General features: G+C 39.8%; 4 protein-coding genes across 4 annotated transcripts in view; 1 reads left to right on the forward strand and 3 right to left on the reverse strand.

Annotated features, from left to right (window-relative positions):
- LOC115795130 (forkhead box protein O3-like) overlaps positions 1-1500 on the reverse strand; it is a 28343-nt gene extending 26843 nt beyond the window's left edge. The window contains 6 exon segments of the mRNA XM_030750933.1: positions 621-640; positions 643-730; positions 733-783; positions 785-865; positions 867-989; positions 992-1500. Coding sequence (XP_030606793.1) covers positions 621-640; positions 643-730; positions 733-783; positions 785-865; positions 867-989; positions 992-1111 — 483 coding nt within the window. The 5' untranslated portion in view covers positions 1112-1500.
- A 6109-nt stretch (positions 1501-7609) lies between these two features.
- Positions 7610-11620, reverse strand: med18 (mediator of RNA polymerase II transcription, subunit 18 homolog (yeast)). The gene is made up of 3 exons (XM_030750184.1): positions 11269-11620; positions 10955-11057; positions 7610-8436 (listed from the first exon to the last, which is right to left on the reverse strand). Exons 2-3 carry the CDS (start codon positions 11025-11027, stop codon positions 7880-7882), a joined length of 630 nt encoding a protein of 209 aa, XP_030606044.1. The 5' UTR covers positions 11028-11057; positions 11269-11620; the 3' UTR covers positions 7610-7879.
- A 2501-nt stretch (positions 11621-14121) lies between these two features.
- Positions 14122-15817, reverse strand: LOC115794209 (uncharacterized). Its single transcript, XM_030749586.1, has 6 exons — positions 15732-15817; positions 15173-15511; positions 14758-15033; positions 14497-14682; positions 14296-14406; positions 14122-14180 (listed from the first exon to the last, which is right to left on the reverse strand). The coding sequence occupies exons 1-6, from the start codon at positions 15796-15798 to the stop codon at positions 14122-14124; spliced, it is 1038 nt and encodes a 345-aa protein (XP_030605446.1). The 5' UTR covers positions 15799-15817.
- A 1325-nt stretch (positions 15818-17142) lies between these two features.
- Positions 17143-24206, forward strand: cyp4t8 (cytochrome P450, family 4, subfamily T, polypeptide 8). The gene is made up of 12 exons (XM_030749730.1): positions 17143-17475; positions 17779-17923; positions 18033-18077; positions 18179-18306; positions 18435-18559; positions 18668-18822; positions 18945-19051; positions 21244-21434; positions 21575-21708; positions 22584-22648; positions 22989-23071; positions 23174-24206. The coding sequence occupies exons 1-12, from the start codon at positions 17284-17286 to the stop codon at positions 23349-23351; spliced, it is 1548 nt and encodes a 515-aa protein (XP_030605590.1). The 5' UTR covers positions 17143-17283; the 3' UTR covers positions 23352-24206.
- Positions 24207-26140: the final 1934 nt, after the last annotated feature.

The following is a 26140-nucleotide window of genomic DNA, read 5'->3' on the forward strand; positions in this document are numbered from 1 at the left end:
CAGACAGGCAGCGGTATAGTGGACTGTGGTCAGTTGTAGACACCCCACTAAATATTTACATGGTGGTCAGTTGACCTGTGATCTTCTACAAGTGTCAACTCTGTTGATTCTTAGATATGTTTTCAACACAAAGGACCGGGGACTGCCTATTTGCATGAAATACACAGAACACTTTCCTCTGTTGTTCTGAAACATTTATTAGCAGCATGTTACTGAGATTCATCATGAACCTCTGTGGTCTGCCCCAGTGATGGGATTTTATGCGCTATTATGAAGAGTGGTACCCATCATGACCAGGTTCTCTGGAAGCTGGGTTCAGAAACACCCCCCCCCCCCCCCCCCCTTTTTTTTTTTTTTTTTTAATAAGACGTAAACAAGTGATTCCACTCCACTCTGTTACAATTTGCCTCAGTGATATATTAGAATGACTGACAGCAGTAATGAACTAAGACAAGATAAGGCATGGCACAATTCATGCGTAACAGACACGGAATCCCACGGCAACGTGTAAGTCAGGCGGGGTGAAAGAATCATAATAGCTTAGTGAACAGGAATAATAATCAATATTATAACTGATTATCACAACCCTGTCACGCTGGCCCCGGGTGCTTCATTCTTACCTTCCAGCCAGCTGAGCTGTACTGTCGCCCTTATCCTTGAAATAGGGCACATAACGGACCATCCAGTCGTATATCTGTGACAGTGTGAGTCTCTTTTCTGGGTGTGCCTCTCAATAGCGCGGGTAATGAGATCCGCGTAGGACTGGTTACCCCACGCGTTTCGCCCGCGAGGATTTGGCTTTGCGCAGGGGTCCGGTGACATCCAGAGCCGCGCCAGCCAAGCATGGGTGCGTCGCGCCTGTGGGTGGCAGGGGCGCCGGCTGGATGCTTCAGCTCTCCCGGCGTTCCGCCCACGAGCCCCGCTCTACAAGCCGGGATGTCTTCTGGTTCTACCTTGATGTTAGCCAGTGGAAGACCTACGTTCACCTCGTGTCCACCGGGAAATCCTGTGGACAAGGCAGCGGCCAGGTGCATGAGCGAGGGCGGCTTTGAGGCTCAAAATCCGAATCAACCTGATGAGCGTCTAATTCGTCGTCCTCCATCATCAACATTTACCTTCACTTGGAAAAGGAATAAAATCAACGTAGAGCAAGGGTGGGAAATACCTCCACGATTCACGTATCCCGCTGTCTTCAGTACCACTTCACGTAGGAATTTTGCCTTGAATACGGCTATTAAGCGCAGTCTGAATCAATAACAGGCAATTCAGCGGAGTAGAAGAATCATGATGAATGAGAGCAAAATCATAGCCTCGCGTGTAGAGATAAGAGAAGTAACAAAGTAATAATAATTTCTTGTCCATTTTACCTGGAGTAAATTTTCTAATGGTGAATAAACTATTCTTATTTAGCAGTCTACATCACCTTAAAAACACTCAAACCCGTGTCAGTCATGGGGGCTTTTCAATCCAGTTGCAGCAACAGATGATATTTCAGATAAGGGGGGGGGGGGGGGGGGGGGGGAAGCAGCCGTCGATAAATCCTCCAGAAGACAACAGGAAGAATCGGGAAAGCGGGGGGAAATCACCAGGGCTGTGTAGAGAGCATCCACTGAGGCGATAATGCGTGATTACCGTGAATTATTAAATCTTCCAGTCTGCACGATTTAAGCTGGCAGCGGCACAATTCAAGTCCCATTCAGCCTGAACAGCACCCAACTGTCTGCAATTATAATGAAGAGGCGTGCGCTTGTGACGAATCGATAAATTCCCTGTCTGAAAAATATAAAAGGGGAAAAAAAAAAAAATAGTCCGGCAATCAAATCTCGTATCCACTCGCCAGGATGATAAAATTGGCTTCTTAATCACACCTCCTCTTGCTCCCTTCCATCACCCTTTGCCTTTTCTCACTCACTCAGATCCCACACATGTTCTCATTTGCTTACAACTCGTTCCGTCGATGTGAACCGAGGATGACGCGCCGGCGCTGTATAGTAGAGATGCTGCCAATTGGAGTGCGCTCACGAAATCAATACTCTCCAAACATGATTACAGCGAAATCCCGAACTCTCTCGCTCTCTCTTTTCTCTGCTGCTCTCCCTCCTCTCTCCTCCAACTCAGTTAGGCTACTAAAGAAGGGGGGCAAAAAAAAAAAAAATCTTAATCAAAACTCTGCATAATGATCTCTGTGGCGGAGCGGTCACATGGCGCTTTGTGTGCCAGCCTCCATGTCCAGCCCCAGTAAAACAAGGACAATGTGTCACACACAGAGGGAAAAAAAATTCCTGCACAATTGCGACACGGGTTTTTGTCTTAAAAATGACTTTGAGCGTAACAAATTGCCGCGTGCACGGAGTGCAGCGTCCAAATGCCCTTCAGGGAGAACTTACGGTGCGCAGCTCCGCTGATTATTTGCGGGCAATACCTCAGTGAGTGTAATTTTCTATGCCGATTAGACAGATTTAGTTCAGATTAACCGAGATTAGTTAACCCTAGATTTTAATCCGGGAGGAGTGGGGGCGGCGAAATGGTGCTTCAGATGCCAGAATTTAAAATCATCTCTGCTCCATACTTCAAAGAAGTGAGGGGGAAACAAAAGAGCTGCATATTATTATCTCAAAACGCATTTGCCTCAAAGCCACTCTGCTCGGCGCACCGAGCCCTGGTCAGAACCGTGTGCACAATTCTTCAACTGTGCTCACCGAGGGGTAGTGGTGGTGGGATTATCCTTCATCCCACCACCTCCTTCTAAGATCTGACGGTTGGGCGGGGACAGAGGACACAGGTGCCTGAACCCGATTGGCCATTTATTTCCCTTAAGAACGTTAGGCTACCTGATCCCTTTACTTTATCAGTGTAGGAGAGATTTGCCGAACTTACGTGTTACAGTAACAGACTGCTTGACATATTTGGGCACATTCACACATGCGGTGATGATGGTTGCTCCAGGGAGAGTATTACTTATTCATGGACTTTAAAACTCAGTCCTACTTCTGCAGATTCTTACTTCCAGCAAAAATAAATAAATAAGCAAAATCTGATATTATTTACAAGTAAGCAACCACTCCATAGAAGCATTTAGCAGCTGCAACCTATGGGGGGGGGGGGGGGGGGGGGGGGGGGGGGGGGCTTCTTTTTGCTGTGAATGCATTGCCGTCAAATATTGAACAAAGGAACAATGCATTTTTCCTGCATTGCACATCTTCTGCAGACCCTGGGACCCAAATTTAGACAATAGTTTCGTTAGTCTTTATACTTTAGTCCAATTAAACCACCCATTTTCAGTGATCTATCCATGATAAAAACAGCCCGTGTGGAAAGGTGGCTCAAACTGTCTGAGGACTCCACCTTTTTCCTGCATTCAACTGTGCATGGACAGAAGCTGTACTTAAAAGTTGCACAAGGCCACACTGTGCACTCAGACATGAGTGATGTTGAGAAATATGCCTTAAAAAAAAATAGCACGCTTTTAAATGTGGGAGGATGTGTCACATTGTGTGTCACGGAATGACTTAATGTTCAGCATCAGCGCAATCACATGGTTAAAACCCAATGTTGTTAATAGTTTGTGTGTAATAAGCCTACAAACTCTATTCTGACTATAAATATAATTAATGGGTGATAGTTTATTGTATTTTTGATTATTGCATGCCAAGAATTACAATCAAACCAGAGCTGGAGACAGTGAAGCCTGTTATAGCCACTAGTCTCTAAGAAAAGGTTCTACTTGAGAGGCTTCCCCAATAGCACTTATGAATGCCACAATTTTGGTGACGCTCGAGATTACACAATGTGTCTTGATTAAAAATAAAGTGAAAGAACAGTGAGTGTGAATATCAAGAAGGAAAACAACCAGATCCAGAGACCCACAGCAGGAGTAAGTCTCATGAGAAAAAAGAGGAAAGAACGTAAAGACAAAGGCTCCGGCAGCACGAGTTTAAAAACTACAACTTGGTCCCTTCTAGGCTGACGGCTAAGTTGTCCCCATACCAGACATACCAGAGGCAGCAAGGCTGGCTGAATGGCTGATCCTAGAACTGCGTGTTCTGCACAGCAATAATCACCTCAGTCAGCCACAAGCAAGGCAGAGCACCACATGAACAACAAGTCAGAGCTTTGTGCCTGTTATATCGCATGCTTAAAAACTGATCTGGAATTTCTTTCAAATAAGGAACACTTTTCTTTTTTTTTTATTTCTTTGGCCCTTCCATTTTAGCCATCACTCACAACCTCATGATGTTGTGCAATTTATCCCTGTACCCTTTTCTGCCAAGCACAGTTAGAAGAAGAGGAATCCAGAGAAGCCACAAGAACACCCTTGGGAGATCTATGTCTGTCTGGGAAACCACCTCCTTTGGTTCTCCCTCCCCTCTCAGCAAATAATCCACACTCACTAACAAGCATATGGGTTCCCAATGACACAGGAAGGAGAGGGCTCAAATCCAAGTATTGGGAACATTTCTGAGTAGGCGAAGCTGGATTTCACCCCTTTTTGGCTTTGGCCCAAAGTAGGCTGACTTGAAGACTTCCTGCCCCGAGCCAGTGCCAGCTTTCTGTGGTATCTTGGCATCTTCACTGCCAACTATGAACAGAGGCAGCGAAGACAATTGGTGCCAAGAGTTTTAATTAAGACTGTGTTGTAAAGAGGAAAGTAAAGGCATGTGCAGGTAATGGCTTCCATCCCTGTTTCAGAGGTCTTAGCAGAATATGATTAACTAACACAGTTTTAGCTTTACCCAATTAATTATATTTAACAGTTAAAAAAACGGAGAACGACCAAATGGTCCAGAGAGGGAAATCAGCGTGCACCGCTCTCGTGCCCAAAACTGAAGTCAGCGTAATTGTGTTATAATAAACTGATGTCAAAGATGTTCCAAGTCTATGCTTGCACTAAATTAATGCACTCAAAATACAGGTATGAGACAAAATATAGGAGTACAACTAAACAGAATGAGTGAATTACCTTTTTCAGTGGGTGTCTACAGTATTATCATTTTTCAGATCAATTACCAACTAGAAAGTAAATTACATACCTTCATGATTTGGTCTGTTGGTCAGACAAAGAATTAGGCAATATGGCAACACATATTGTTCTTTGGAGAACTGCGATGAGAACAAATGCGGGGGTGGGGGAGGTATATGTTGTTGGTATTCTTTTCTGACATTTTACAGACTGGTTGATCCATTAAAAGAAAAACTGATATTCTTTGCGCTGGGAGTAGGTGATGAAAAAGAATATACCCTTCTGTGTCGTCAAATTGAAAAATTAATCGATGAACGTATTTCAGGCTGCAGGCATTATGAAATAGTATTAACAACCCAACAATGAAAGCCAATCAGATTAATAATCACTCAAGTACTGCAACCTTAACCGCATTACATTTTGAAAGGGTGTCGCTCTGGTCTCAGTTTCTTGAAATAAACCACAGACCAGATCATATTGCCTCCAGTAACGAGTTAAATCTCTTACTTGTGCGAGTCAGTAGCTGGCTACATCCACAATAGCCAAGTAGGCTTGATGCCAAGACACTGATTAGCCTAGCTATGCTTCTGTTCTCCAGGCAATGCAATGCTGAGTGGAGGTGCAGTGGGAGTCTCGCTCATCACCAAAGAGCACTGTGCTAAACACAAGTTTAAGTGGAAGAAAGCTAGTAGACTGTAGTGTATCCATGCTGGACATATAAAGCCTTGGGCAAGGAGGCATCTGCCTCTTTAATACATAATTCACTCAGAGCTGAAACATCATGCTTTAGTCCTAAGGGCCAGCAGTCTGCTTCTGGTTGTTGGAACATAAAACTGTCTCCATCAGATAATCCAGTCTCACTGACAGGCAACTCTGTGTACTAAGTAGCCACCTATAAATATTAGGTTCAATTTGACTTCAACTTCAAACCAAGAAGAATCCCTTGGAGGCATGTTAAAAATTGTTCAAAAGGTTTTTTTTTTTTTTGAATTGCACCAAGTGTATGTGGACGCAATGCAATCTCACCTTTCCACCTCAGCGAGTTCGTCCTCATCAGCTATGATATGCAGGTAGGTCAACATGTAGAGACTGCCATCTGCCCTGGAGCTCTCCCCCTTAGACATGCATGCGGTCACTTTACATCTCAATCTCTGCAAATGCATCTTCCTGTAGGGGTATTATTAGAAGCACTCATGCCTTATTACCAACATTATTATCATAACTGACAGGATGTGCATTAGTTACTTCAGTCTCCACAGTTAGATTGGGCCATAATGTTGACACACCAGTGTATGGGCCTTTCTGGATTTCAATATTAACAGTGAAGAACCTGAAGCAGCTGTAGTGCTTTCATGTGTAATAGTCCCAGCTCATGTTCCCATGAAAGAGGCACTAATGGGTTAACAGTAGAAATGAGAGGGGAAAGAGAGGGAAAATCAATGCTTTTGTTGAGGGGAAGAAAGGAAGGCTTTCACAGGTCTATGTATCATTAAGCAATTGAGAAAGCTAATTAGAGTGGGGGGGAAAGATGTGCAGATCTCACAGCTAATTATTTCCATGGCAACCACAGCTCCTGTAGATGATGTGAGGTAGCATCCAATTTGCTTCAATCAGGACATTTACAAGAAGAGAAAGAGAGACCCCTAGTGGGATGTCCATGAAAGTCAAACGATCAGCAGCGAAAAAGAAACTGACTCTAAAACATTCTATTACATTGAAAAATACTCAATAGATACATTGTTGTTTCAAATTATGGTTTGAAATGTTGATATATAATGATTATTATTACAGTTTGTTATCATTTCTAGAAGTACATCAAAAACAAGTGATAATGTAGCTTTTTTACTGTTCTATTATTTCACTACTTTCTAGGCATGGTATTAATTTTTGGCACAGCTATGAGATCCTAAATTCTGGGACCAAGATTTAGCAGAAATTAGTCATATGCAGTGATGTTTAACAGGATTAGCTCAAATGTTCTCCATCTCATAACAAACTGACCAAAAAACTAAGTGTTAAAGCAAGGCTGCCATGCATTTCATTTTACCAAAAAATAACAAAAAAAACAAAAAAACAAAAAAAAAAAAAAAAATATATATATATATATATATATATATATATATATATATATATATATATATATATATATATATATATATATATATATATATATACATACATATACTGTTTAAAAACTAATCAACTAAAAACAGGAGGTTTAATTTGTTCATGGTATTCAGAGAGGGTTGAGCTGATTTTTTTCCACCGCCCAAGCACCTGAAATTTTAAGTCCCAAGAAATGTTTCAAAGAAACTCTAACCGCATTTTGATGCTTGGTTGACTGAGTTTCCACTGTGGAAAACCCACAAACATTAGGCACATTCATTTGCTGACATAGCAAACGGTTCATGAGCAAGCTATATCTTATTCGTCTCGGTCTCTTTGCTCTTAGTCTCTCTGAAGAGTGGAATACACAGAGCAGAGCAGCTACAGAGGACAGGATGAATCTTTGGTTCCATTCACACATAATCTGGCAACTCGACAACTTCCCACGTGGTTTTTCCTTCCTGAAGGTGTGAGCATGTTTAATTTTGCTTTAGAACATAAATGTTGTGAAAGAATAAAAAACTAATAATTAGAGAGAAAACACACACACAACCATTTTATACCTCTGATTCACCACTTTGTTTAGCCCCTCTTTATTCATAAACTATTCCACTTGAAAACCACCTCTCACTCTCACACCAGCTATAGCTGAGACAACTGGCTAAAACAGTGCAAGTAGGCTGCTTGACAAATCAGATGTTCAAAGTTCCTGACCTTTCAAAACATCGTAACCCCTGAAAAGGGACTTTTTTTTTTTTTTTGAAGGTGAAATAATTCCCTCCCCAGGGAGAGTTCCTGCTGTGGAAAAACTGGCTAATGTCTCTGTTTGCTTGGGTCAATCTTTTCCAAGTGAACCAGGGGTTTGAGCTGTTCAGCAAAGCTGCGCATGTCCTCTGACACAGTGTCTTGGCCTGCAGGAGCCAACACACTCAGCTCCACCAGGTATGAAAGTGATAGATGCTCGGTGTTTTCTGTGTTCCCCGGTACAAGTATGCGTGACAGCTTACTAACCACAATTTTCATCGCACCTTTACGAAATATGTGTCCATTGCTCACAAACTCATGATCCATGCGGAAGCCCATCTCATTGAGGAACTCTGGAAGGCTGTGAGAGGCGGCCACATCAACACAGTTGCGTACCAATGTGTGGCGGCTCTTGTCTCCTACTTCAGGTTGGCCGAGGTAGCGTAGGTGCCATGGAGCAGTTGGGTGGGAGAGGGAGCGGCGGGCACGCAAAATGAAAGGGTTTCCTTGCTGGCCTTTGAGAAGGTAAACCAACTCGTGATCTGTAAAGGTCTCAGGTTCCATGTTGTCGCACAGACCTCGAAGGCGATGCAAGAGGCTGTCCAGAGCCTGGTCTAACACACTGCCTGATTAAACAAAGTGAACAGAAACAGATGCATAAAAATGGCACGAGATCCACACACTAGATTTACAAATGTAGTTTCTAAAAGAAAAAAAACAATAAATAAGAACTTAAAATTTAAATACTGTAACAATAAAAATAAGCAGGTCATTCCATCTAAAATCATCAAATTTTTAGAACATTTTTGATTTGCCTAAAATTTTTATGGTCCACAGTTTGGACATATATTGTGATTGCTGTGAAATTTTAGTTGAGATATTTATTAAAAATAAGAATAAAAAAATCCCTCCACCCAGTTTCAGGCCACTTTCAGTATCTTTTTAACTTCACTTGACTTATAAGACTCCTCCAGGACAGTAGGTCTCAAAATAGTAGGTAGAGTAGGTCTTGAAAATGAAATATATGCGTATATTTAATAAAATTCTCTCAATTACAATTAGAGTATCATCTGAAAACTCCAGAAATCAAAATTTTGTTCTATTAGACTGAAATTTTTGTTTTTGTAGTAAAACTTGTCATATTTGCTCAATCCAGCATTAAAGTGGGATGAAAAATAGATTTTCTTCAATTTTGTGACCAAGAAGTTCATGTTAAAAAGTATTCTATGTATTATTTTGCATGATTGTGAAACAACTATAACATTCAAAAATGGTCACTAGTCAGGGCGGCTTTGTGGTGAAGCTGGCGACCACATACCACATACAGTGCGGGCGGCGCGGGTTCACATCCCAGCCTGTCGCCAATTTGCCCGCGTGTCTTCCCCTGTATCTTTCCCCTATTTCCTGTCTCTCTTCACTGTCTACAAAAGCCGCTGTGGCCAAAAGTGCCAAAAAAAAAAAAAAAAAAAAAGGTCACTTTTGCGAAGTGACCTTTTTTTAAATTAGTGTGTGCTTTACAGGACTGCTTGAATACCACACACCCCACCCTACAGTTTAATTAGCCAACAGTGAAGCTTTTTTTTTTTTTAAGTATCTGTCCCAAATTACAGACCCTGATTCAATTTTATGGTAAGAGAACCCAGTGAAAACTATAGGCTTTCATCTTTAATAAACTTCCTGCAAAGAAATAAGGAAATTTTTGTTTGCTCGATTATTTCTTTGTTGCTTCTTGGCAATAAATCCTATTCTTCAACAACCATTTGTTACAAGTCAGCCAATGTGGTTGTGTTGGTCACTCTGGTACCAACAGAACACCTGAGTTGATCCCACAAGTGATCAGTGGGTTTGAGCTCAGGACTACAGGGAGGCCATTCCCTTCTCTCCACTCCCAAATTCTGGAGGTGGTCTCTGATAAACCCCGTGATGGACTCATCACTGAACGTAAAGTTCCTCCACATGTTCAGGTTCCAGTGCACGCGAGCCTGACGGTGAATGGCAGTCATGAAATGCTTCCTGGCAGCCGTGACACCAGAGATTGGATGTGTGCAGCCTTTTCCGTAATGTGTGGGTAAAGAGCCACTCGCCACATTATCCTGCAAACCTTGACTGCAAATCTGTAAAAGACTGTCTACAATTACTAAGTGCCAACAAGGAAAGGAAATTGTCTACTTGTGGCATTGTCTTCTTGGGACGCCCACTTCATAGCCTGTTTCTGCATCCCCCATAATATGAAACTTGGACTTGAATTTGGAAATGGTACTAGGGGTCACTCCAAATAAATAACGCTGCAGTTTGATTTTGCAGAACACCAGCTTGAAGACAAGTTTTTTCACAGGTGCAACAACAAATGAATTTGTCTTACGAATGTGGCACCATTTAAGCAGAAATAAACAGATTTTCCAACGGTGTAATATTTATTGCCAAGAAGCATCGTTACAACAAAGAAATAATCAACCAAACAAATTCCCTTACTTTTTCTGCCAAGTTTAGCTTTTGAAATATTCACGTTCAAACATTACCTCAAATTTCAAAGAGCAAAAATCATGCTGGAAGTTGGTCGATGGACTTTTTTTTTTTTTTTTTTTTTTAAACATCTTAATATGCATTTGATATGTGAAGCTAAAATTTCACAGCAATCATTATACATGTCCAAAATTTAACCCATAAAAAATTTTAGGCAAATCTGAGATGGTCGAGCATAAGGCCCATGGTGATTTGAGATGGACTTGCCCAGCTAACTTAGATTTAAACATCGTAAATATGCTAGCTTGTTATTTAGGATCAATTGCATGGCAATGATGGTCAAAATATATGCACTGAACATTGTTCTGTTTATATGATTTATATCATTTTCACACTGGCTCATGCCACTTTACTTATCCTGCTGAACCGCTGCACAATATTTTTGTACTATTTCGTGATTGTTCTTGTTTAGCTTAATCTTTTGAACATCTGTAGAGCAGCAAAACCAAAAAAAAAAAAAAAAAAGAACCTCCATCCTGCACCACTGTAGTACTGCATGTAAAAATCGCATATGAACTGTAGCTCTGAATAACTCAGCACTACAGTGTAACACCCAAAGCTTGTTAGTCATTCGCCTGCTCACATGCGTCACCCTGGGTGGATGCATGAGACTGAACTTACCTTGTAAGAGATACTCCATCATGTTGATTGTGCCCCCAGTGACAGGCATCACAGTAACAGGAGGAGCCTCCATCTTTCCTCAGGTACTTTGCGGTGTTTGAGCCTAAAGAAAGAAAATAGTCATCTCCCCCTCCATTACCTACAGACATTTTATTAATACGGGAAAGCAATGACGCGTATGGAGCAACGCCATAATTAACAAAATTTGTTTCACCTGTCGCCAAAGGCAGTAAGAGTTTGTAACTTTTACCACGTTGAGCGAGCGACGCTTGCTAATGTAGTTTTACTCACTCGAAATAAGTTTGCATTATTACCTGCGAATCCACGAAGAGTAGCGGCCGAGGAAAACCAGGTAAACCAGGCCTGTGTGATAATCGTCGACAACCCAAAAATCAACTAGGCCTCAACGGGTCCGCTCACTGAGCGTAATGCTAGTAGCTACCAGGTTTGCTAATAGCTAACCACAACGTTACTTAAGCTGCCATGCTAAGCGTTTCAACGCTGTAACAGAAACATTACAAATATCTAAATGTGTAAAAGGAAAAAGAAAAAAAAAAGAGGCAACCAGAACAAGAAATAAACGTCTTTTTTAGTCATCGGAGAAAGAGTGAACACAGTCAGCAACGCCAATGAATGGAGAGCATCTTCGTTTGGTGTATCAAAGTGGTTGACAGCCAACGTCGAGGCTCAGTACAGCCACCCACTGGTACTGCTAGTACACCAACTACAAGTCATCCATGTACAAATGTACGAAGACCAAAAAAAGGTATTGTCATGCACAGTAAGGCTGTACTCTAGTTTTATGACACAGGCTATAGAAGCGGATTATCAGTAGTTACACTAAAAAAATATATAATCGCTGAGTATTAAGTTAAGAAGTGTAATTGTGGTTTACACTGAATTTTACCAGTATCCCTTCACATAAAACAATGATAAGAATTCTAATAAAATAGAAATAAAGATCCAAGACATTTACACAAAAAAATGCAAGTAATGAATATGCAAACAATGAAATGAGACAAAAACAAAAAGACTTGGGCTTGAAGACCTGAGTTGTACTTGTGCTTTGCGAAAGTTTGCAAACATCTCTTTACAAATTAGTGCAATAGCAGATAATAATAATTATAGTAACAGTCAACAGTAGTAATGGAGCCAGAGAGGGGAAGGAGTCTGATGGCCTGTGGGTAAAACCTATTTGAGAGTTTTTTAGTTGCTTTCAGACTCTTGTAGCATCTATCGGTGAGATCCTCACTGATGTGTGTCCTGAGGAATCTAAAAGTTTCCACCCTCTCTAACTCTGTCTCACTGTATACTGGAGTGTGCTACTGTATCCTGTTCCTCAGATCAATAATCACCTCATTGGTCTTACCTACATTTAGAGAAAGATTATTTTTCCGACACCAGGCCACTAGTCCTGCCACTTCTCTTCTACACGCTGTCTCCTCCCTGCCAATGATGAGCCCAATGACTGTAGTGTCACCAGCAAACTTTATATTGCTGGTATTGGTCTGGGAGGCCGCACAGTCATATGTGAAAAGGGAGTACAGCAGTGGACTAAGGACTTACCCTTGAGAAATACCGGTGATCACAGTTCTGATGCTTGATGTCAGGTTTCTCTGACTGACTGGGGTCTATCTGACAGGAAGTTCAGCACCAGGGCTTAAAGCATGGGCGCACTACTGTTTTCATTTAATGTTCAGGGTGGGTTTTTTTTTTTTTTCATTTGTGTTTAGTTTTTAATTGTTAAATGTTTAATTTGGATTTTATTCGTTTCTGTGGTGGTGTTTTTATGATGTGGGTGGTATTTGTGGGATGGTAAAATTTAAGTAAAACATTACAGTAGAACAGAAAAATTTGACTGACATTTTCACCAGAGCCTCTTCTTTATAGTTCCATCTTTGACTAAATACCAAGACTAACAACATTGTTGTTTCTGTCTTAAGACTAGTTTTTTGTTTTCACTGTACTTTTATATTTATATATATATATATATATATATATTAGTTAAAACACTTTCTTAACAACGGAAAGGATGCATAATATTTTTATCAGTGACTATCATCAACAAAATGTTCTCACTGTGTCAGAAGTAACCGTCACTATAACCTTTTATGTGAAGGATATTATTGCTTTACTATCACTGATGCTCATTACTGATTGATATGCCCGCCACCATTATTGCCGTAGCTGGTTTTAACAGCTTTCTTTTTAACCTTTTGCTTAGTTAATCTTTTACTGTGGCAATATTTTTTATGCTGATTATGGAAAACCTGGAACTGCAAAGCAATACAGTTGTAAAATAAATTTAGTGTAAAGTATTTTGTCATATAGAAATAATTAATGTCAATAGAAATAATTAGTAAATTTGATTTAGCTGCAGAGCTTGAAAGCAGCATCGAATTGCTGTAGCATTTTGAGGTACAGATTTATTTCTTTCCATGCAGTAGTTTTATCTTTGCTCAATCTGTAAGATAACTAAAAATTGTACTTGCATGCAATTCATGTATGGCTGTGCTCACCTCTGTACTGAATAACAGAAAATATGGTTATATAACATCTGTATCACACTCAGAGCTTCTCATTAAAATGATCTCAGTCCATATACTTTGAAACATGTGCCCTGCCCTTTTTTCTGACAACGTGCCTGAGATCATGTAGAAAGAAATTAAAATAGCTACAAGTGCAATTAATGATTTGATTAGCAATAATTTCTTTGTTGGAAAAAAGACTCATGGTTTTAGACTTGAGACTAGACATGAGAACCACGTGGGTGATGTTGTACATTTAAGTAATCTGAGGAATCAGTTACTAAATCAAAGGCCAGCAAGGATGGAAAATGCAAATACTGACGATGGCATTTAATGACCTCATTCCAACAGTCAACTAGAAACTACTTTGGACTGTTTTTAAATGTGTTGAATAAATAAAAATGACTTCACTTAACCTGGATTTTTTTTCACTATACTTTTACTTCACAATAAACACAATCACTGGAGGCCATGTGATTAATTGTTCTTTTGGCAGGTGTCCTGATGACAACTGATGAGTAAACCACTGAAGCCTCCTCTTCTACCTGCAGTAAAAAGTAACAAATTTTATTACCCAGACAAAACACTGATTCATTTCTGTGTGAGAGTTTTACCAACACCTGACACTTACCCTGCTAGTCAAGCCACAGCGACAGATTTGAACAGGAAATGCTTTGGTGAGACAAGAGCAGAAGCATCTTCAAGATCACAAGGGGAACAACTTCAACCAAACCATTAAAAACAAAAAAACAAACAAAAAAACAACAATAAAATACACAGGAAGTGTAAGTAAGACACAGCTGCATAGCCTACCTGAACATAATCTTGAGCTGAAGTAAAAAATTAAAAGTGCCATTAAAATGACACATGATATTGATATAGCACAAATAAGTGCCACCCAGTCTTCAGAGTCTTTTTGTATACCTGTGAATCCAGAAACTGAGTTTTAATATTTCTTTGATTCAGGTGACAAATTTGCAGAGGTTCACAAACAGCATGTGGCAAAACACCCACCTGATGTTTTGTTAAATGCATCTGATGATACATGACTGGTAGTAACTGTACCGTATCCGTCAAACACTGAAAGTTTACTGCAGTTTAGGGACTTGTATGAATCTACATGTGCAGAGTTACTGTTTGGATTACTGGATTTCGTGTGACAGATCCCAGCACAGGAAACAGAATCCTTATTGCCATATGCTGTAAGGAGGAAAAAAAGTTAAATTAGGTGCTTTTCTGCTGAGGAAAGATGAAGTTTGTGTATTATTTTCTCACCTGTAACTACACACAAATTAATAGTTAGCTTCACAATGTGTTCATCACAGCTTCTAATCCAGCAGGTATATCTCCCAGCATCTTCTCTTCTGACATTTCCAATATGTATAGACTTGTTGAAAGTCACAATGTCTCTTTTTGCTCTGTGTCCTGATTTCGTGAGAGCGGCTGTTGCTTCAAAAGTCCATTTTATTTTACCATGTTCACCTGAACACGCGTACTCAAAACTATTCCCAGCAGTAATGTAAAGCGTCTCATTGATTTCTTTCCATAATTCTGAAAAGAGAGGTAAAAGGTTGTGAGAATTGTCTTTGGCGAATGTAAAAATGATTTCATGATAGAATTAATACAGTATGTTGAAATCACAGGTCGATTCTATCTTAGATGGAAAAAAGTATATGACAACAGTACAAACCTTTCTTCACAGTGATGACCGCGGACTGCTGGCACAATCCTTGACAAGTTTCACACCAGTACATGCCTTCGTCATCCTCAGTAAAATGACTGAAGACCAAGGAATGATTGGACCCAATGTTCCATTTAGTATGAGAGCTATGACGGTATTGTATTCCATTCTTATCTTGGAAGAATAACTGGTTTTGGTTACTACGTTCATCCTTCTTGTAAAACCATTTGAAAGAGTCTGAATTGCGGCTGTAATGCTGACACGGTATCACAGCTCGACATCCCACCAAGAAATAAAGATGTTTTGTGGCTGATAATTTATCACTTTGTTGATTTATAGGAACAGTCACTTGAAAAAAAATATAAAACATGAAAACAGTCAGTTCATTAATTGTATTTTGAGCACATTGTAATTAATTAAGGAATTTAAATGGTAAATGGACTAGTTCTTATATAACACTTTTCTACTCTGAGCACTCAAAGCACTTATACAAAATGTTTTTGTAATTTATAATATAAATAATTTAAACAATGAATTTAATTAAGTAATGTTTTTGTCAGATACTTACTGTTTCCTGAGAAAGCAGATAAGTTCCAAACAAGCAAAAAAATTAAAATGAAGCCTTTCTGCTTCATTTTAGAGAAACTCCTCTCCCTGCAGAAATAAAGACTGAACAGAGAGACCCTGGCTGTACCATTACTTCTTATAAAAAGAAAAAAGAAAAAAAAAAGAAGAATGAACCACAAACTCTCCCTGTCATCAAAACGTTTTAGACTGAGCTGAACAGCTTAGATCAGCTTGACACATCGGAAGTGGTCCAACAGGCAGTACAGAGGAAATTTAGCACCCACACTGTTTTTTCTGATGTGGCGTGGCACACATTTTACTTCTTGCTTTACCTTGGTGTTAACACACAGAATGTGCATCACTAACAAGTTTCTTTTTTAATATGTAGATGTAGAATATGTACTCACATTGTACTTTATGATGAGATCATGTTTGTGGGGGTTGAACGAAAGCTGCAAGTGAGTTTAGAGTTTACTGTAAGGTTTAACTCACTGAAGTTTGGACTTAATATGCAGATAAAAGAGACACTTGTAACCAACACATTATCCCTAAATGGCAACGGCTTACACATTTACACTTTAAGAACGAGATTAAATACTAATTAATAACATAAGCACTTAGCAGCCACACAAAACAGTCATGTCTGATTGCTTTCTAATCCACTGTGCAGCTTGACAATGAGGGTTGGGTAATGAAGGATTACATGTACTCTGGATTATCTATTCATATTACAAAAACCACATTAACATAATCTGCCCAGCCCATAATGAACAATGTAAAGTTAAACACATTGCAAATGATTTCCTTATTGTTTTTATCATAACCTCAACTTCAAAGAAATTGTTTCTACAATTATCACCACAATACCCTGCATACCACAGTATGCGGTATGTTATAATAATGTAACAAGTACATTCTAATTGTTTCACTGTCAGTTAATTCAGAGGTAGTCCGTTCAAATTAAATTACCTTTTAAATGAAATTCAAAGGATTGGGTTGTGTTAATGAGTCTAAAAAGAAATCCATGTATTTAGTAACTAGCCCTACTCTGAAGATAAGCCTCAAAATGCAGCCAGTCGCGCTGATAAAGAGATATTGAGTAGTCCTGCTCCCACAGAGCCCCCAGTATCATCCGGTCACCCCGAGACTACATAAACAAATATTTGACGAAATTTTTGACAAAAAATATTTTTTTCTGTGATAATTACTTGGCGTAAGCACAAATTCTCTCAGTTAACAAACAAATTGCTTCTGATATAATTTAAATATTTTTTAAATCTATTTTTAATCGGGATTTCATACTTTAAATTCCCAGTTTTTGGTATCTTTGTCATCCTATTTATCATTTGCCGCTTTGGTGACGTTGTGCACTCCTGTGTTTGAAACCCCCACATTTCCGTGACGACCTGAAGTAATCGTTTTATTGACCGTCCCCGCCCACCAAAAGACCGCTGAAAACTTCGCCTCACCTTCTCAGAAAGGTGAGCTTAAAGCACATCTTGTCGCGTTTGGAGCGCGTCTTCTGCAGGAAGGGGAACACTTGCACCTTCGGTATGAAGCTAACTGAAGCCTTCGCGGAGTTTGAGCTGGGTTGGCCTCGGATGCATTACGCTTTTGCCGTGCTCTGTATTTTTGTCCTTGTCTATAAATTCACACTTTTACTTGCGAAAAGAAGGGAAACACTTCGACACTTTGAAGTTTTTTCTGGACCGCCGGGACACTGGCTGTTTGGACATGTTCTCGAGGTAACTCAAAACACTTGCAGCAGCTGTAACATTACGTAACCGTCCACAGTACCCACATGATTCTGCAGAATACCATTATGTGTAGAGAATACTTGTAATGCCCGAGTAGCTCACATTTTAAGTAAATTAAAAAAAAAAAAAAAAAAAGTTGGATAAAAGATTATATTGCCTGATGTTGCTAATCAATATTTTGTTTTCACTGCAAATAGAGAGTGTCGAGAAACATCCTAGTTCACACGGGATGTCAAAGCCTACATGCTATAATGTGTTTTCAGGCTTTCAGTTGTCATCTTTGTCTTTCAGTTTAAACAAGATGGGACAGAAATGGACAAGATAGTGAGATGGGGAGAGGAGTACTCATATGTTTTCCCGTTGTGGTTCGGGCCCTTTGTCAGTATCATCAATATTCAGCATCCAGATTATTCAAAGACTATCCTGACATCATCAGGTGTGAGAAATGTTTTGCATCTTTACTGTGCTGATGCACGTTTATAACAATGTAGTAAAACAAAGTCAAAAATCCCAAATACTGTTTTTATTTGATGGTTTCCTAACAGAGCCAAAAGACGATTTTGGCTACAGGTTTATTGAGTCCTGGATCGGTAAGACTCGTCTTTCTCCCTATTACAGCATTTTTGTTTTGTTTTGTTTTGTTTTTATTGAAGAGTTGTTTGTTTAATTTCTTTCCTCACTCACACTTCAGGAAATGGCTTGTTGGTGTCAGAAGGTCAGAAGTGGTTCCGTCACAGAAGGCTCTTGACCCCAGGTTTCCATTACGATGTTTTGAAACCATACGTAAAATTGATGTCAGAGTCTGCCCAAACTATGCTGGTATGTTAAAGATAAACAATTAAAGTCATGATGTACTGGTCTACACATTTCAGTAAACAGCAGAGAAGTAAAGCAGGAGTACTTTCCATATCCTGCAGACAGCTCACATTTGTTCTCATTGTTGACAGGACAAGTGGGAAAGTTATGCAAGCACAAATGAGCCCTTTGAATTGTTTAACCACGTGAGCCTTATGACACTGGACAGCATTATGAAGTGTGCCTTCAGCTGCTACAGCAACTGTCAGACAGAGGGGTGAGTCTGCATGTCTTTTAATTATTTACAGTGTCAGTTTTATGTTGCGCCTTTTTTTGGTTTCAGTTATAAATCTACATGTAATGTTTGCCTCCGTTGTCATTTCAGTGGAACAAATGCATACATCAAAGCAGTGTATGAGCTCAGTTTTTTAATTAACTTTCGGCTCAGAGTGTTTCCATACCACAGCGACCTCCTTTTCCACCTTAGCCCACATGGTTTCAGATACAGGAAAGCACGCCAGGTGGCTCACAGTCATACAGGTAAGCTCTGCTTTGATTAGTCTGAACCACTGCTAAATGCCAATGAGACTTGATTCAGGCTTTTTGCAGTATAGTGTCAATTGAAATCTGCAAATACTTACATTTTATCTTCTTTTCTGAAGAGGAAGTTATAAGGAAGAGGAAAGAAGCACTAAAGGAAGAGAAGGAGCTTGGGCAAATACAGGCAAAGCGACATTTGGACTTTCTGGACATCCTTCTCTTTGCAAGAGTATGTTATGTATCATCAGTTTCAGCCGCTTGCTTTATTACACATTGTTTGATTTGGTTACTGTATAAAGAAGACACAAACCGAGGTTGTCCTACATAAAGGTCATGCACAAAATATAAACAATGTAAAACATAAGTCATGAATCAACTTGAGATTATATCAGATCTCTGAAGTACTGGGATATTGCTGAAATATTACATGCATGCAGTAATTCACTGTTACTAAAATAAGCAGAGATGACAGCTGTTTCCAGGTTGCATAGTAATGTCCACTGACACAAAAACAACACTCAGGCTTTTCAGCCACTTGAGCAACAATCTGAATACAAATTCTCACATCCTTTGTGCAGAGACTGATTAATGCTAGATGGTGTTTTGCATCAGAGTTTATGCTTCCCGTAAACTTCTCTAAACTAGAACTTTTAGGAACTGGCTTAAAGCTTTCTCAGCTGGGCATATTCATATTCTGGACCGAGATCTCAGATGTCATTCCTGGAATCTGCTGGAGCCATTATCCCAGTTTGGGGGTCACTGCACTGAGTGTTCCGATTACCACGGGGACCACTGTTACCTTCAACTTTGACATCCTCTCTAGCTCTTCTCTAAGTCCTTGGTATTTATTGAGCTTCTCGTGTTCCTTCTTTTTGATGTTGCCATCACTTGGTATTGCCACATCTATCACTACAGCTTTCTTTCTCTGCTTGCCCATCACTACTATGTCTGGTTGGTTAGTCATCACAACTTTAACTACACTTCTCCAGTCCAAAGGACATTCCTAATGGTGTGGATCAGTTAATCGATGTCTCGTCCTGGCATACAGCTTGATGTCATTCATGTAGAGGAGGTGGCTGATGTTTGCTCCATTCCAGAGTTGGTATCTGCAGCAATCTTGTTGACAATCTGGCTGAGGGGGTTCAGGCCTATGCAGAACAGCAATGGGGTCTCCTTGTCCTTGAGAATCTCCTTGGTAAATCCCATATTTGATGGTAACTTGTGCACCTGGGTTGAAGTTGGCCTCTAGTGTTGTTCTCCACATCCCCACTGAGTTCTTAATGAAGGCTCTTAGGGTTGATCTTGTACAGTTCTAGGCATTCCAGGATCCATGTGTGCAGCATTGAGTCATAGGCTTTATTGTAGTCAATCCAGGCAGTGCAGGTTGGTCAGTCTTGAGTGACTGTTCTATCTACCAGCAGCTGCTGTTTTGCTCCTTTGGTATCTCTGCCAATTTCTTTTCGGGCCCTGCTCATATTTTGAACCATGTGCCTGCTCATCCTAGTTACTATGGTGTCTGACAGGAGTTTCCATGTTGTGCTGAGGCAGGTTATTGGCCGGTAGTTGGCTGGGACCGGTTCCTTCTGGGGGTCCTTGGGGATCAGGACAGCTGGCTGACTTCCCTCCATGCTGCCTTGATCTTTACCTCTAGTCTTCTTTTCCATGGAGGGCACTGCTTCTTGTTGCTGTTCATCTTGTAGCCAAGCATGTCAAGGATCACTGTTGCCGTGGTAAACCTGAACTGGTTGTAACCACTTTCACTGGGATTATATATGTAGTAGCATTCCAACAGTTCCCAGTTCTCATCTCGTGTCCACTTGTTCCATATCCTTGTTCCAGTAGCCCACTTATCGTCAGTATGCCCTTGTTCCTGACGTGGACTTTGTTCATCTGGGTGACGTCCGAGCCGGTATAGCTTCAGTTATATCTCTCTCGCTCATATTCCAAGGTAGGCTTGGGTAGCATGGGGACCCTTACAGGATGCATGCCCTGGCAGGAAAAATTGAAATTCTCCAAAATCAATGAATAACTCATGCGTGGTCTTTGCTAATAAAACAAACAAACAAAAAAACCCATTTAGCACTATGTATGACATAAGAAATACAGTTGACTTTAATATTTTGGCTGCTTTGCCACCTCCGAGCCTTTTCAAATCACTATCTTTCAAATTGAATTCCCAACTTTTTAAAGGTATCTACACCAGGATGTATGTTATCCAGCTGAAGCTGAGTTGAAGTTGGGTGATGCAATAGTACCAATGACCCTGAAAAAACAAGAAATAACGAAAAAAAACTTTTGTTGTAAAGCCCAGTTAAAATGTAGTACATTGCAGTATTTATGTTTTGCTGCACAAATAAAAGGCTGTACTTTAACAAATTATATGTTTGACTTCTATATTTTGATTCTTTATTTCACCATCAGGATGAGAACCAGCAGGGTCTGTCAGATGAAGATGTACGGGCAGAAGTGGACACCTTCATGTTTGAGGGCCATGACACCACAGCCAGTGGCCTCTCTTTCATTCTCTACTGTCTGGCCTGCAACCCAGAACATCAGAAGATTTGCAGGAAGGAGATCATTGAGGCCCTGGATGGCAAGGAAACCATGGAGTGGTAGGCTTAATGACAACATTGCAATAGGGGAACAAGCTGGTGCCATTCTAAGCCACCAAAACTTTATTAGGAGACATATAAACAAGATAAGTTTATTGTTTGTTGACTTCACTAACACTGCATGTCTGTCTTATTTGAAGGGACGATCTCAGTAAAATTCCATACACTACAATGTGCATAAAAGAAGCCCTTCGTCTTTATCCCCCTGTACCAGGAATTGCCAGAAGAACCACCAAACCTGTAACCTTTTTTGATGGAAAAACTGTACCTGCAGGTCAGTAATATTAGTCTGTAGTTATAATAAAATGAGTAAACGAGAAATGTCTTTATTTAATATTGTTTTTGAAAATGTTTCATTTCACAGGGTAAACATGAAATATTAACTGGCTTTATTTTTCTTTACAGTAATTTCTATAAAGGACCATGTAAAGTAATGAACTGATTTAGTACTTAATTTATTATTATTATTCTAAAAGGTTACATAGTTACAACCATTTGATTGCATTATTACGTACAGTATCTTTTCTATCAGCTAGTATAAATCTCTTAAACTAAAATATATACACTATGTGAACAAAACGTACTGCGCCACTTGCACATTACACCTACAGGAGCTGTTTGGCCATGCAAACCTATGCCATGAAGTTCCAGGCACAGAGTTTTTGTGCTGATGTTAATGCCAGAGGAGTTTTGGAACTCTGCAGTTATCAGTTCAGCAGAGCGTGGGTGAATTTTGTGCACTATGCACCTCAGTACCCCACAAACCCACTCTGTAGCTTTACATGGTCTGCTACTTCATGGCTGAGCTGCTGTGGTTCCTAAACACCATGACTTTGCAGTAATTATTGTAGGGTCTTTACCTTACAATATAAAGCGCCTTGAGGCAAACTGATTTGTTGCCTTGCTCAAATTCAATGAGCTCTATAGAATGACCTATTTTTTTTACAAATTTTTGTAAAGGTAGACTTTATAGCTAGGTGCTCAATTTTATACACCTGTGCCAACTGCACTTAAAACACCTAGATTTGGATTTAGGGGCGTGGTGCAATACATTTGTACATTTAGTGTAGGTTTGTTTTGTACTGTAGTGTATGACTGCACACACCTTTCATAATAATAAACCATATGCACATTTCTTTCAATTTGTAGGTTCTTTAGTTGGAATAAGTGTGTATGGAATTCACAGGAATGCTTCTGTCTGGGAAAACCCAAATGTAAGTTCAGATAATTTTATTACAGGCCCAACATACTACATTGTATACATCATCAATAGGATTAATGATTAAATAAAATTATGAAGTTTGTCAGCACTCTGCTCATAAGGCTACATACAGTATGCTGAATAACTGAAAATACAATCATTAAATGGCACACTAGTACTATGTTTGCTTAGGTGGGCAGATCCCTGTTATCACCATGGACCTTAGTACGGATAAAAGCTGGTTTAATCACTTACCATATTATGTATGTCAGAGTGCACTTTTCTCTGGACAAACGAAAAGATGATGTAATTCACAGAACACTGATGTCTTTCTTTGTCTTGTATTATGCTAGGTCTTTGACCCTCTGCGTTTTCTACCAGAGAACATTTCCAAGAGATCCCCTCATGCTTTTGTGCCTTTCTCAGCTGGGCCAAGGTTTGTCTGCACGTCCTATTTTCAGCATTATTTTTTCTTAAATCATTGTTCAGTTCTTTAGAATATCCTCTTGTGTCTTTCTTTTATGTTGTCCTCCCTCAGAAACTGCATTGGTCAGAACTTTGCTATGAATGAGATGAAAGTGGTGACAGCCTTGGCGCTGAAGCGATACCAGCTCATAGAGGAGCCCACTATGAAACCAAAGATAATTCCTCGACTGGTTCTCCGCTCACTCACTGGCATACACATCAAGATCAAACCTGTAGACTCAGACAGCTAAAGTGCAGTAACTATAAGACCTTCTTAAAGCTGCATTATTTAGATTGTAAATAATTTATGTTGATTTGAAATATAATTTCTAACATTTAGCTATGCTTTTACAGTGATATAGAGTCTTATATAATAATGAACTACATTGTGTATTTTATATGTTTGGGAAGAAATTACTTGTTGAAAAAAAAAGAGACTATATTGCCAAAAGTATTCAATCATCTGTCTTCAACTGCATGTGAACCTGAGTAACATCCCATTTTTAATCCATAGGGTTTAATTTGATTTCATCCCAACTCTTCTGGGAAGGCTTTCCACAAGGTTTAGGAGTGTGTTTATGGGAATTTTTGACTATTCCTCCAGAAGCACATTTGTGAGGTCAGACACTGATATTGGATGAGAAGGCCTGGCTCACAGTTTCTGCTCTAATTCATGTTCTGTCAGGTTCAGGTCAGGACTCTGTGAAAGGCCAGTCAAATTCTACCACACCATGCTCACTCATCCATGTCTTTATGGACCTAGCTCTGTGCACTGGTGCGCAGTCATTTTGAAACAGGAAGGAGCCATCCCCAAACTGTTCCCACAAAGTTGGGAGCATGAAATTGTCCAAATAGGCTGAAGCATTAAGAGTTCCTTTCACTGGAATTAAGGGGCTGAGCCCAACTCCTGAAAAACAACCCCACACCATAACCCCCCCTCCTCCAAACTTTACACTTTGCACAATGCATTCAGCCAAGCACCATTATCCTGGCAACTGCCAAAACCCAGACTCATCCATCAGATTGCCAGACTGAAAAGGTCACTCTTAGAGAACACGTCTCCAGTGCTCTAGAATCCAGTGGCAGTGTGCTTTATACCACTGCATGCAGCACTTTGCATTGTGCTTGGTGATGTGAGGCTTGGACACAGCTGCTCAGAAAGTTGGTGACCTCTGCACACCATGCACCCCAGCATCCACTGACCCCCTCTTCATGGTTGAGTTGCTGTCATTTGTATTGGTGAGTGAATACTTTTGGCAATATAATGTAAGTTGTAGATAGCTTTTTTCAGTGAAAAGCTGAATGAGAAATTGATGCACTTTCTTTGTCAGAAATTAATAGAACTTGTTTTGTTTTGGGTCGTAAATACATTTTTGATAAATAGACATTGCCCTTCGTCATTGGCAGAATAAGGATGAAGATAACATTCTAGTAATTATAACTTCTGCCTTAAATATTTTTACTTTAAACAACTTTGACTATTTCTGTATGTCATTTTGAAATAAAAGAGAACTGCTGCTATGTTGAGAATAAAATGGCATTTGTTTTTCACCAAAACAACAACAGTGTTTCACTGTATTTGAGTAGTTACCCCTCAGTGTTTTAGGCATATGTCTGAGTCAAGAGCAAATCAAACAAAAAGATTTACTTGAACTGATATTTCCACATCTGTTGTTTATAGAAGAAGTCCCTTTGACCCATAATGACAGAGATTTATCTGTGCCACATGAACTCCTATCAACTCAGCATGAAAGCAATTTTGATATGCAATCAAAGCTTAACTCTAGAATATAATCTTGTTTTTCGGAGGCAGGCGATAGAGTGTATGCTAAAAATGTGGAAAATTATTATCCTCTGTACTTTGTGAGTCACTTTATCACTTGTTGCATTGCTTGTATTTAACCCTATTTTTTGTATTTAATTGTGCGTCTTAAGCTGCTCGATGACCTAATTCCTATTGGGATCAATAAAATGTCTCTCCCTATTTTCTAAAGCTCAACAGAAATACTCACATTTATAGTCTTTCATCAAATAGCTTATTGTAAATCTGAAATATAGAATTTTTGATATCAGGGCAAGTGTTATTAATCACAGTCGCACAATGGAGTGTCACATAAATTAAAGTGCCAAAACCTTTACCCCTGATTGATATGATGTTTGGAAATCAATACAAAGTTGTTCTGAGTGGTCACATTAATCCAGTGATGGATTATTTCTATCCTCATGGGGGTGGTCTCTCACTCAGAGTACGAGGGACCACTGAATAGTTTGATAACTATGAAAATGATCTTTAGTAAATGGTATGGCCTTTGCTGTCAGCACATCTCTACAACATTTAACACCAGCAAGTACAGCATATGACGCCCTCTACTTTAGACCTTCATTTTTAGTGGTTGTGCAGAATTGTGTCGCTGCATTTTTGCATCTAAAGAACATATGAGAGAATATCAGTCAATAATAGGGCCATGTTCACAGCCCCATGAGACGTCAACAACAAGACATGACCTCAACATACAACCTGGAAAAAGGACACAACAAACACAACACTGAGTTGCCCAGGTCTGTAAACAAGCATAGAGAAGGGACACAAACAAGGACAACATGAATACAGAGGAGAGCGGGAGATAAGAGAAGTTGAATCTCCTGCAAGACAAAGCTCGAGATCAAAACATCTGTAACTGACAGGTGGGGGTGGGGGTCCCAGGATGGCTGATGATCCAGAACAGAGAGGCCTGAGATGAAGAGGAGGAGAGGGAGCATCAAAGCAGTCTAACAAACTCAAAGGTTATTCCAAATTTAACACCATGTTTTTTTTTAGCTGCCAAGCATTAGTAAAGTGGTCTCTCTACTGTATATGCTGTCAAAAACACACTGATATCCAGCAGGTAGGATAAGACATTAACAGCTTTAGTAAGTGCAGTTTCACTGGAGTGACAGGCCTTGGAAGCAGACTGAATAAAAGTTCGAAACTGCTGTTCCATGTGAGGGCTGAAAATTACTAAAATAACGATTACAACCACATTTGAAGTGACTGGTCAAT

Source organism: Archocentrus centrarchus, chromosome 16 (genome assembly GCF_007364275.1).
Source record: "Archocentrus centrarchus isolate MPI-CPG fArcCen1 chromosome 16, fArcCen1, whole genome shotgun sequence".
NCBI lineage: Eukaryota > Metazoa > Chordata > Actinopteri > Cichliformes > Cichlidae > Archocentrus > Archocentrus centrarchus.